General features: G+C 44.5%; 1 protein-coding gene across 1 annotated transcript; it reads left to right on the top strand.

The window, feature by feature from the left end:
• The first annotated feature begins 159 nt into the window (after positions 1 to 159).
• On the top strand, positions 160 to 9,997 carry LOC135394828 (adenosine deaminase-like). Its single transcript, XM_064625843.1, has 9 exons — positions 160 to 246; positions 677 to 703; positions 916 to 977; positions 1,075 to 1,197; positions 1,911 to 2,173; positions 4,067 to 4,212; positions 6,511 to 6,752; positions 7,662 to 7,788; positions 9,759 to 9,997. The coding sequence occupies exons 2-9, from the start codon at positions 683 to 685 to the stop codon at positions 9,864 to 9,866; spliced, it is 1,092 nt and encodes a 363-aa protein (XP_064481913.1). The 5' UTR covers positions 160 to 246; positions 677 to 682; the 3' UTR covers positions 9,867 to 9,997.
• The last annotated feature ends 2,890 nt before the right edge of the window (positions 9,998 to 12,887 follow it).

Consider the following 12,887-nt stretch of genomic DNA (forward strand, 5'->3'; position numbering starts at 1 on the left):
ATGAAGAGATACGCAAGCCTAAAACCCAAAACACACACACATGTGGGAGCATTATCATTTTATACGGCCAGAACATAAAGCTCGGGCCGTCGCTATAAAGATCATCAAAGAAGGATATCAAGCAAATCATTGGGGTCTGCTTTTGTTCTCAAAGACTCGACATTGAATACGTGTCTACTACAGGTGGACTTCATGCGGTATAGAGTAAGGAGAAGGTCACTCAGTACTCGGCAGAGAAAGTAAAACGTAAGTGCCCTTTTCAGCTTTACTTACGGATATATCAAATACATATATAGTATTCAGACCGGAGCCCTAAACATTCGTGTAGTTCAAGATGAACGCTTTTGTTGCTGTTTCCATTTTCTATGGGGTGTTAGGAACAGTGACCTTGCGACATCATTCGTAGAGGACGACGTTTATGAGCAGATATATGCGCAGTATTCGCGCGTTGAGAATGTTTATGTTTATTTCCGTATAATGTATATGTTTAAATCCGTGAAAACACATTGTCGTTAAAGCACAACCAATTCTACCTACAACAATTTCATTGCCCTCACTTCCGGTGTTCAAACTCGATTACATATTGGCATCGCATTATCAGGGAAGGAATAATGAATACTTTAAATAATTCGCTCAAACATTTCGTACTGCCCACTCATGGAGCCTTCTCTTTCAGACTGTCATGGAACTTCCGAAGTACAGGGTAAGCAAGTGGGAGTCAAATTAATAATTAAGCTGCGTGAGAATACGTACGTACTTGGAACAATGTCAGTTTTTGAAAACTCAACGTAGACACTTGGGATATAGTTGCTACCTTGCTACTTAGCGAAGAGAGGACGCGACAACACAACGCCGCTGTGTTGTGGCATTGTGTTGTCCCACGGGCGCTTTTAAAAGTCAAACCACGTATTTCAGATTCTGCTGCACACCCATCTGGTCGCGCATGCGAGACATTCAACCATCTGGGAATTGGAAAGGTGAAAACAAATAATACATAACTTAAAATCCGTTTCTTTAAAATGCATTTAAAACGAACGCGTTACATTTGTATTTTACGTGATTGATCCATTGAAGTAAAAAGAAGCTGGGTCTTGGCTATACAAGCGTCGAAGACGTCAAGCGCAAAGTGAGGCCTTCGGAATGGACCACATTAGGCAACTTTCTGAAGGAGGTGAACAATTATATCAGGTTGCTCGTGTGAGTCATATTTGGGATTCTCAGTTTTATGTACTACGATTATTGCATGAAATCATAGCTCACGGCTGCAGCAATGGCGAACTTTGCAATAAATACACGACACAACTAATTGCTTTGTCAATTTATATTGATCCAAAGAGGAACATCGATTCATTTATGCCCACAGCAACTGCGCGACTGCGTTCATTGTTTTGTAAGATCTTCGTTTATAAATTACAGCCATAGCTTATATTCTAACCGGATTCGTGGATCGGATCGGATCTGTCATGCCGACAAGTCCTCCTTAAGGATGAAATAATCGGAAGACATAAAAAGAGGTAGCACACGAAAAAACACACAAAGCATTCCTTAGGACAGCACAATTACACAAAGGAAAGCTTTTAAGCTGCGCAAAATATAATTGCAAAAAAAAAGGAGACTCTTAACAGTGATATGGAGCAAAAGATAGACGCACTGCAAATTTCTAACAAAAATCTGTTTCCTTGACAAAGCACGATTTCAATTTAGTTTAATGTGAACTCACGATTGAGATGCACTTGAGCGGCACGTTTCGATTAAAAAAAAATGCTATAAAAAAGTACACGTTGCCGACACATCGCGACGACCAGAGACCATTAAAAATAGCCGGGGGAATCGGTGGTTCCAAACTCCGTGCCTCGTCCTTGCATAATTTTAGTCTAACTACTACACTTGCTTCTACGAATTATGTGCAGTGGAGACCGAGAAGCCATGACCCGCATAGCTTACGAGGCTGCCGAAGACCAGGCTAAGCAGGGCATCATCTACAGCGAAGTCCGACTCTTCCCCCACAGCACGGCAACGGACTATACCGACGCCAAAGGCTACGAGGGAGCTCCATCGACGCTCAAAACTGCGCGTGACGTCATTGATGCCGTACTAACCGGGTTCCGGAAGGCGGAAGCCCAATACGACATACAGTTGCGGCTTATCCTGGCTTGCTTCAGAAATAAGCCTGGTGTGACGTAATGCTATACATTTCAAGCGACAGCTCGGAACCATAATGATAAAAGGAGTAGCAGTCAGGGACAAAGACAAGGAGGCGCACAACTGCTGATGCTTGATCCTGCCTTATCTTCCTGCCTGGCTGCTATTCCTTTTTGACATGAGTGTTAAATGAGCGAGCATCCACAGCAGGCCTTCCTGTGTGACGCTATGTCACGTGGGGCGCAGGCCTTCTGCTATCTAGGAGGTGCTGCCTCAACAGCGTTAATCTTGGTCTTATGCTCTTGCAGCGTGCGTCAAGGTGCGGAAGCACGCGCTTACGTCAGCTGTCAAATCGAAACGGGACGTGGACATGCTGTCGGCTTTTCTCCTTTATCTCACAATATACACTCTAAAAACCGAACTTCACCGCATAGCACGCTCTGCACCAACCATTGCTACGAATCATAGGGTTATCACTTCTGATTCGAAGAGACAGGGAGGCGTACGTCTTTTTGTGTCAATTATCATATATCCAAATTGACACAAAAAAGCGTAGGCCCCCCTCAATCTCCGAATCAGAAGTGATAACCCTATCATTCTTGGCAATGGTTTGCGCACAGCTTGCTATACGGTGAAGTTCTGTTTTTAGAGTGTAAACTAAAAACGGAACTTAACCGCACAGTTTGATAATTGCCACAAAAGGGCGCACACCCCTTCCTCATCTCTCCCTTTTTTCAATCGGAAGCGATAATCCTGTCATTCGTGGCAATGATTGGAGCACGGCGTGCTCTACGGTGAAGTTCTGGTTTTAGCGTTGTACGACGCTCTCCTGGATGAAATTTCGCAAATGGCGTCTACTACGCGAAACTTACATCCGGGCTCTAATCAAGCTCTAATCTCAATATCAGTCCACAGCCTCAGTCCGCCCCTTTAAATGCACCGCGAATTACCGCAAAGGCAGATGGTGTTACGTCCAGTTTTGTAAATAGCCTGCTTACTCCATTCCTTATAGACCTCTCCCTGTTTGAAAACAAATGACGTCATAGTGTTCGACAGCGCCACCAATTTGGTAGAGTTGAACTACGCTGGAAGCTATAGGGGCGAACAAGGTCGCGCCCGACAGTCACGGTCTTGAGGAGATTACGATGGTCTCTGAAAGGGACGCGACCTTCGGTCCTATACTTTTCTTTCATTAGGAGAGGGTGAACAAGTGCCCATTCGTGGAACCCAGCCCTCCCCTTCCGATTTGTTTCGGTTTCAGTCTGTCTACCAACGTCACGATGACGTTTCTCGGGTAGACGTCTATTCGACGAGTATATGGCGCAAGTTTCCTAAAGATTTGAATTCGCTTTCAGTGCAGAAGTTACAGTGCTGAAAAAAAAAAAAAAATATGCAGGGTTTCAGGGTCATGTTTGATTGAACTGCACACACCAGGCACGCGTAAATAATTATCTTAAAACCGAATCGATTACGAAGCGAATAGTTGCACGACTGGACAGGGTACACATGCTACATGTACGGATATTCCGGATGATACATGCACTGGAAACGGTGTACACGTACCGGTATAAATATGCTCGCTACGCGATACATTCTTACGAATCAGAATATGACGTAACGCTCAGTTTGTTTCCTGGTATCACCTGTGCAGTTTTCGACACTACGTGTGGAGCTTCGCAACTATCCCGATTTATTCGGTGCGCAAGAAACATGTTTCACTGCACAACGACGAAATCCGAATAATAATTAAGGCGGTTTATTAAACGAAGATGTCTGCTGCGGACATATTAACTTGCCGGACGCATGCCATAAAAGCACGGCTCTGCGTTTCAAATAGGGTGATGGTGCACACTTGCTGCAAAATTATTGTTTCTCCAAAAGCGTGTAAATAATTTCTCTCATCTTTGATTTTTTTTATTTTTAGAATGGACGCGTGAGATTTTGGACTTGGTGGAGGAGTACGAGGACAGTGGTGTGGTTGGCATCGACGTTTGTGGTGTCCTCGGGCAGCAATGGAATGAGACGGACGGGGAAGAGATTTTAGACCCCGAAGTTATTAGCACGTTTCAGGTAAATAGCGCAGCTATTGTGGTCTCTTATAATATTATATTATTTTTAATTCAAATGGAGTCCGATATTTATTTACGATCGCTGACCAGGAGACCACCATGTTGTGTTGACTGTCAACATAAGATGGATGTGCTTTGCCATTATAATAAACCCTGTTAGTCCTTTGTTGCAATTGTGTCTTCTTGTATTGGTAGAGTACACTGAGCTTGACGTAACTTGACAAAACGAAAAATTGGACTAGTCTCGATGCCCATAAGGCATCCACAGGTGCGCTGATGATATTGTGCTGATGATGATGCCTTGACATCGGCACGTCTAACTTTTAATTTTTGTTTCGTCAAATTATGTCAAGCGAGTGTGCGTTATCAATACAAGAACGTCACTCTTGGCTTTTGGTCTATCTTCAATGGGACCCTCTAGAAAGAACTGGAGAAACGAAGCCGTGAAGCCATTTCCGAAACCAAATTCCGTAAGAACACGCCGAATCTCAAATGGTTTGACGGCCGTACAATCCAATCAAACTATATATACAGGGTGTTTCACCAAAATCCCCCGGCTGAATACTTCGTGAACAGGTGGCACTATCGAAGAAATTTCTGTTTGGTAAAGATACTTGGGACATCGTCCATGAACTGAATAGTCTGCGGTTCATTTACATACGCTCACTAATTAGATAAACCTCTTAACTTTTACCTTTTACTTCACACGCTTACGGAACCTCTGTTTTACGCACCGGGACCTTCAGTGAAAAATATATTGCACGAAAAAAAAAAAACGCATCGACACTTCGTGATTTTTTCGAGTAATTAATGGTTCCGGTTTACATATTTCTTGCGCGGAGCAGTGCACCAGTGCGCTCTTTGGATCAGCTATACGGATGTCAATTTCGTGTTCATCCGCCTGGTTGACGCACGGGGTAGACAGAAGATAAGGAACAGCCGCAAAACCGCAGGAGACCGCTTTGGTGTTCCCTCTCCTTCTCTACACTCTTAAAATGAACTCCACCACATAGCACGATCCTGGCCAACCATCATCCCGGATGACAACGTACACTCTTAAAAATGAACTTCACCGCATAGCACGCTCCTAGCCAACCATTATCTCGAATGATATCGTTATCTACCCTGATTTGTTGAAATCACGGGGCGTACGCCTTTTCTGTGACAATTATGAACAGCATAAGTGTCACAGAAATGGCGTACGCCCCCCGTTTTCAACAAATCAGCGCAGATAACGATATCATTCGAGATAATGGTTGGCTAGGAGCGTGCTATGAGGTGAAGTTCATTTTTAAGAGTGTACTCTCCTTGGATTTGATAAGTATGAGAGGCGTATGCCTTTCTTTTTTAGTACCAATGATGCCGTACATAAGGACAAAAAGAAAGGCTCCGCCTCCCCTGTTCAACAAATCGGGCGAGAACGTTGTCATTCGGGATGATAGTTGACTAGGAGCATGCTATGTGGTGTAGTTAATTTTTAAGCTCGTACCAACTACACTCTTAAAAATGAACTTCACCGCATAGCACGCTCCTAGCCAGCCACCATCTCGAATGATATCGTTATCTGCCCTGATTTGTTGAAAACGGGAGGCGTACGCCTTTTTGTGACACTTATGCTGTTCATAATTGTCACAAAAAAGGCGTACGCCTCCCGTTTTCAACAAATCAGGGCTGATAACGATATCATTCGAGATGGTGGTTGGCTAGGAGCGTGCTATGCGATGAAGCTCATTTCTAAGAGTGTAGTTCACAGCGCTCGCGGCTCCATGATAACAGCACGCTATCTCACCTACGGAACGACAGAACTGACTGTGCTGTGTCACAGTCGCTTTGAGATGGAATATCAAAGCATCTCTTGCGGCTGTTCCTAACCTTCCGTCACCCCCGTGTGTCAACGAAGCGGACGAACACGAAATTGACAGCCGGATAGCTGATTCAAAGAGCGCATTGGTGCACTGCTCCGCGCAAGAAATATGTAAACCGATTAATTACTCGAAAAAAATCGTGTGTCGATGCAGTTTTTTTTTTCTTGCAATATCTTTCGCTGAAGGTCCCGATGCGTAAAACAGAGGTTTCGTAAGCGCCCGAAGTAAAAGCTAAAAGTTAAGATGTTTATCTAATTAGTGAGCGTATGCAAATGAGTCGCTCACTACTCAATTCATGGTCGATGTCCCAAGGATCTTTACCAAAAAGAAATTTCTTAGATAGCGTAACCTGTTCACGAATTATTCAGCCGGGGGATTTTCGTGAAACACCCTGTATACATTCATAATGATGGAAACTGTGCATGCTTTTTAAGGAAGCAGCGAGACGCGGCATCCATCGCACGGCGCATGCTGGTGAGGCTGGTCCCCCCCACAACATCAAACGAGCCATCGAGGAGCTCAAGGCGGAACGAATCGGCCATGGTTACTCGGCCATAGCCGAGGCCGGTGAGGCCTATAACCTGGCACTGAATTATGGCATCCACTTCGAACAAAACATCACCAGCAGCTATATGACTGGAGCTGTTAAAGTGGGACAGATACATCCTATAATGAGGTAAACACCATGCTTTGGTACTGCGACATCTTATACGAAGCAGCTATAGGGTGAATATGTCAAATCAGTAAGGCTCTAGAGGTGTCAGTCAAGTGGTCCAGGCTTGCATCCTTCCAGTTACACGATCATTGTTCTTTTTTCTTCTTCTTCGTATTTCGTCAACCTACAAAGTATTTCTCATAAGCGATTATCACGGAAAGTAATTCGGGTGGCGATGGTGCACATTGCAAGAGAGTGGAGTGTTTTAGAATAACGTGCGTTAGAGTGGCGCGCTTCCGTGTGTCGCTTGCAGCTCCGCTATGGATAAACTAGCCCCGCGAAGGAAAAACGAGACATTCAAAAAGACCATTTTGTAAAGTTATCGCATTGGTAGCAGTAGAGAAACCGGTACCGTAAACGAAACGGTTTTGTTCTTGTTATCAAAGATTTCGGCCGTTTGCGGGCGCCATGCTCACGCGGATTCTCGTCGGCCGCGAGAGCGACTTTGGGGTGACTTTGAAGCCCCACGCGATTTTCAGAAAACATCTTGCAAACCTAAATCCCAAAGAACCGTTTCGGTTTTGGGCTTGCGCTCTGGTGACGACGCTATCTCTTCTGGACCCCCAAAGCGCTTGGGTCTCCTTTTCTAAAGCTCTGTAGTCTGCGGTAACTGTTGAAAGCAGGGCCGGCGAGAGGAATTACGGGCCCCGGGGATTACCCCGGCAGAGCCCTGCCCCCCCCCCTCATGTCTCCTCCGGTGCTAGCAGGGGTCGGGCGGGCCCCTGAAGATGCCCGGACCCCGGGGCTCCATCCCCGGCTGCACCCCTCTCTCACCGACCCTGGTTGAAAGTACTGCCTGTCACCCCTTGTGTCATCACTCTGAATTTTCCCCTATCTACTAAACTAATTGCGGTCGTTCACGACACTCAGACTGATCGAAGACAAAGCAAGCTTCTCAATCAGCTACGACGGTCCCGCCATCACTCAAGTCACCATGGATCACGAATACCAGTTCTTACTATCGATGGGAGCGAGCGTATCGGACGTAATCGATTCGGTAAGATGCGCACGATATATTAGTAGTTAAAGTAGTGGTGGTGGTGCTATCTACTAAATATGTTAGGCAAAGTGACGTTATAAATTAGCAGCAGCATGCACATCTATATACGAGCAACGCGATTTTCTAACATTTTCTTTTTGATCCTTCATAGCTGCCAGGGCCCTACGCTCTAGAGGAGCAATTTCAGCCCTTTTCGGGACTAGATATATTGCCACAACCATTCCTCCGCTTCTTGGCTAACAGCACGGAAGTTTATGCTAAATTTAGCGACTATTTGCATTGCCAGGGAGAACATTTCAGTGGCAGAGGACTAAAATGGGGAGTAATTGAAATCCAAGGGGGACTATAGAAGCTAGAAGACTCACCCCCTTCGTCTGTTTTTTGACTTTTTCTCAGAAGGAAGTTCAACCACCGCGTGACTACATCCGTGCATTTTGCTTTACGGCGGTAGCTGTTAACGGGAAGGTACGATCTTTAAAAAAAAAAAAAATGCGTGCTTTAACTCTTTTTCCTTGTCACATACCGGGTGTTTCAGTTAAATCCCCGGGCTAAATAATTCGCGAACGGGTGCACCAATCCACGAACTTTCTTTTTTACAAGTATCTGTCCGATACCACCTACAAGCTGCACACCGTGTGAATAAGTGGGAGGCGCTCATTATTAAAATAAAAATGCAAATGAGTTTCGTCAAAAAGCGTATCTTCTAAAGCAGGGCGCTGTAGGCATTAAAATGGGTGCTACCCCTTTTGGGACCTTCAGTGGACACCTTTTAGAGAAAAATCTGCCACCGAAGCGGGTCATTTGTTGCAGTAATTAATTGGTTTCGGTTTACGTATTTTTGTCGCGGCTGGTCGCGGCGCAGCGCAAAAGGACGCTCTTTCACTCCCTTATCCATCGATAAATTACGTCCTTACATTAATGAATTACACCAATGAATTACACCAATGAAATACGCCCTTTTGCGCTGCGCCGCGACCAGCCGCGACAAAAATACGTAAACCGAAACCAATTAATTACTGCAACAAATGACCCGCTTCGGTGGCAGATTTTTCTCTAAAAGGTGTCCACTGAAGGTCCCAAAAGGGGTAGTACACATTTTAATGCCGACAGCGCCCTGCTTTAGAAGATACGCTTTTTGACGAAACTCATTTGCATTTTTATTTTAATAATGAGCGCCTCCCACTCATTCACACGGTGTGCAGCTTGTAGGTGGTATCGGACAGATACTTGTAAAAAAGAAAGCTCGTGGATTGGTGCACCCGTTCGCGAATTATTTAGCCCGGGGATTTAACTGAAACACCCGGTATATCACACCCTTTTGAAGAGTACCATTCATCTCAAAAAGGAGTATCCTCACTCCCTTCAGAGAGGGATGAGACCTTTTAACTCCCTACTGTAGAGTAATTGTACACTCCAAAGAGAGTGATATATGAGGCAAGGGTGTACTCCCCAAAAAGGAGTTACCAAGCACCCTTTTTTTTTAAGAGTGTATCGGGAAATTGCAGTGGTCGTATCACAAAAACCCTCCGCTTCTTCTCTCTTCTTCTTCTCTATCCCCTTCTGTCTTTTTCTTCTGTTTGTTCACTGTCGATTTCGGTGATGCAAAACAAGTTAAGATAATCCAAAGCTAATAAAAGCAGTTTTGATATTCTCAGAGATGGGTACGTTGTCCCGGAAAGTGTCCCGATTTTTCAGCTTTTCCTGTCCCGATTTTGTCCCGCTAATCCCAGCTCTACACATCACCACTCACTGCACAGATCACGAGGCAGTATTCGACACTCTAAAGTAGTTGTTCATATATCGGCGTCATATATAAAAGTGTCAACATCCACACACAACAGCTACCGCTGAAATTCGTGTTACACAATCGTAACCGTCCCGTATTTTTTTTTTCGATAACGTTTGCTCTCACGTTAAATGGACTGACATTCCTCATTGTTTCAGTGCATTGTCTTTGCCATTCACAGAATCTGTCGGCCATCGCAGCTTGCTTCCTGCCAGAGAGAGAGAAACGGGATCTGATGGGAAAGTTTAAGCTCTTGAACGGACTCCTGCATTATGAACCCACGAAATAGACCTCGGAACTAACCGGAACGGTAAACAGGTTGCCATCACCAACGTGGACATCGTGAATTTCGCATCAAATGGAGAATGCTCGCAGGTGTGATGCGAAACGGGGGAGAATAAACGTGCTTTTCATAACGCATTTCATATCGTGTCGGTATGGTTTTCTGGCAGTGGCTTAATCTTACAAATACACTGAAGCGGGATGATATTCAAGCGTTCCCGAGACGAAACCATAAAAGCATTATGCACATCGTAATCGTAATCGTAATCTTTATTTAGTCAATATTGCAAAATGTACAGAAAGCGGGACTTTGAGGGCAAGCACTGTAGTACAGTCCCGACACAGTTCAAGAATTAACAGACTAAAAGATACAGTTTAGTTGTGATTAAGATATTATTAAATCGATATAAGATATTTAAAAAAGTATATGGGGAGTTACCCGATAACTAATACACTGATAAGTTACTAAAGTACACACCGGGAGTTACCCAACAACGAATACACTGATAAGTTACCAAAGAACACACGAGGAGTTACCCAACAATAAACAGACCGTTAACTTATTGAGCAGCCTTGCGAGCACAGCAGCCTTATAAAGTTGTTAAGAAAAACAATTTTAACCAAAACATCATATGTTATCATATAATTCATCACATGGTTACATCTATACAGTGATGATGGGGTATTATGATGGGAGTGTAAGAAACTGTGGAACTGATACTTAAACTGGGGAAAAGATGTTAGGGACCGTATATGAGACGGCAATGAATTCCAGACATTAGATCCGAAATAACTCATTGAATGAATCCCGTAATTCGTTCGAGGTTGAGGTACCTGTAGCATACCAGGTTCGCACTGCAGCGAATACGGTTTTTTGAACATGTGTGATTGAAATAAGATTATCAGAGATCATGCCGTTGCATAATCTGTAGATTAGGATGACAACCTTATATTTCAGTAAATTGTATATGCTCTGGATAGACAAAAACTGGAATGCAATTGAGATACTATCGCGGGGATCTGCGAACATCTCGTTGTGCGCATTGCTCTCTTCTGAGCGTGGAGTAGAAGAAGCAGGCTGGATGAATAAGTGAGCCCATAAACTTCCAGGGCATAAGAAATATGCCATTGGACTAGAGTATGGAAAACCATTAGGAGACAAGTGACGGGTGCCAGGTATCGAATTCTTGAAAGGGCATAGAGCCCGCTGGTGACCTTGGAACGCACAAATTGGATATGGTTAGTCCACGATAAATGTTCATCCAAGGTAACCCCCAAGAATTTCACGGATGTCGTTCTTGACAGGGAACGCCCAGAAAAATGCGACGTGTATTGGCTTAGGTCAAGTAATTTTTGGCGTGGGCGAAAGATTACATATGAAGTCTTACCTGTGTTAGGAACGAGTTTGTTAGCTGTCAACCGTGCAGAGAACTTAGTTAAAACGTCATCAGCCTTCACGAACAGCCCTGCAATAGTGGGGTCTTCAACAAAAATATTGGTGTCGTCGGCATATAAGAAACACTTCTCAGACAGACAGAGATGAAGGTCGTTGATATACATAAGAAAAAGGAAGGGGACATGTACCTGCGTTGCTCGAAACAAGGTCGAACTTGTAACTAAGAGCAGACATTCTTCGTGCCTGTTTTCCCACGTATCAAACGCTCTATAGACAGAGCTTCACTACATAGCACGCTCCTACACTCTTAAAAATGAACTTCACCACATAGCACGCTCCTAGCCAACCATTATCTCGAATGATATCGTTATCTGCCCTGATTTGTTGAAAACGCGGGGCGTACGCCTTTTCTGTGACAATTATGAACAGCATAAGTGTCTCAGAAATGGCGTACGCCCCCCGTTTTCAACAAATCAGGGCAGATAACGATATCATTCGAGATAATGGTTGGCTAGGAGAGTGCTATGAGGTGAAGTTCATTTTTAAGAGTGTAGCTAATCAGTCATTCCGAGTGACCACGTTCTCACACTTGATTTGATGAAAACGGGTGGCGTACGCCCTTTTTACTGGCAAGTATGAAGTGCATAATACCGTTACTTTACACCGATGCGAAAGAAACGGGACTTATCCAACAACAACTTTATTTTGGCTTTGAATGTAATTCGGACTTATCCGAATTACACTCAACGGATTAAATGTTCTGGTCAACAGACCAAAATGTTTTCGTGTTAACTACAATACCCCAGCGTGGTAGTGGTGGTGATGGTGAATGAGCTCGCCGTTGTCAGCCTCACAGATGTGGGCGATCGATGTCACGACTGATGCCGTTGGGAATATGCGTCCTGGGCTGACTTCTAAGGGAACTGTGCCGACATACGTCTGAAAGTGTCTGAGGGAAAACCCAGAAAAAAAAAACCCTAGACAGCACAGCCGGCACCGGAATTCGAACCCGGGTACCTCCCAGTCTCAACGTGACATGGCCAGCACGCCATTCACTGCGCCACGCGAGCTGGTAATAATACCCCAGTCACACGGCAAACTTAATGCATTAAACGGAAGGACATTTACTTCGCCTCCTAACCAACCATCATCTCGAATGACATCGTTCTCTCCCCTGATTTGTTGAAAACAGGAAGCGTACGCCCTTTTTGTGACAATTATGTGCAGGACATAATTGTAACGGAAGAGGCGTACGCCTCCTGTTTTCAACAAATCAGGGGAGAGAACGTTGTCATTCGAGATGATGGTTGGTTAGGAGGTGAAGTAAATGTCCTTTCGTTTAATGCATTAAGTTTGCCGTGTGGTTAAACTCTTAAAACAAAGCTTCACCACACAGCACGCCTACGGCCAACCATTGTACAGAGTGATATCTGTAACACTCTTGATTTATAGAAACCTCGGAGCGTATGCCTTTTTTGTGACAATTAATAGTCCTGCATAAGTGTCACAAAACGGCGTACGCCTCCCGTTTTCAACAAACGACGGGAGAGAACGATGTCACTCGAGATGATGATGGTTGGCGAGGAGCGTGCTCTGCGGTGAAGCTCATTTTTAAGAGTGTAGGGTATAAGA

This window comes from Ornithodoros turicata, chromosome 5 (assembly GCF_037126465.1).
Source record: "Ornithodoros turicata isolate Travis chromosome 5, ASM3712646v1, whole genome shotgun sequence".
Lineage (NCBI taxonomy): Eukaryota > Metazoa > Arthropoda > Arachnida > Ixodida > Argasidae > Ornithodoros > Ornithodoros turicata.

Coding starts and splice junctions, on each gene's coding strand:
- LOC135394828 (XM_064625843.1), top strand. CDS start 683: ATGGAACTTCCGAAGTACAGG. Junction 704..915: donor TGGAACTTCCGAAGTACAGG/GTAAGCAAGTGG, acceptor CACGTATTTCAG/ATTCTGCTGCACACCCATCT. Junction 6,753..7,661: donor CAGATACATCCTATAATGAG/GTAAACACCATG, acceptor CACGACACTCAG/ACTGATCGAAGACAAAGCAA.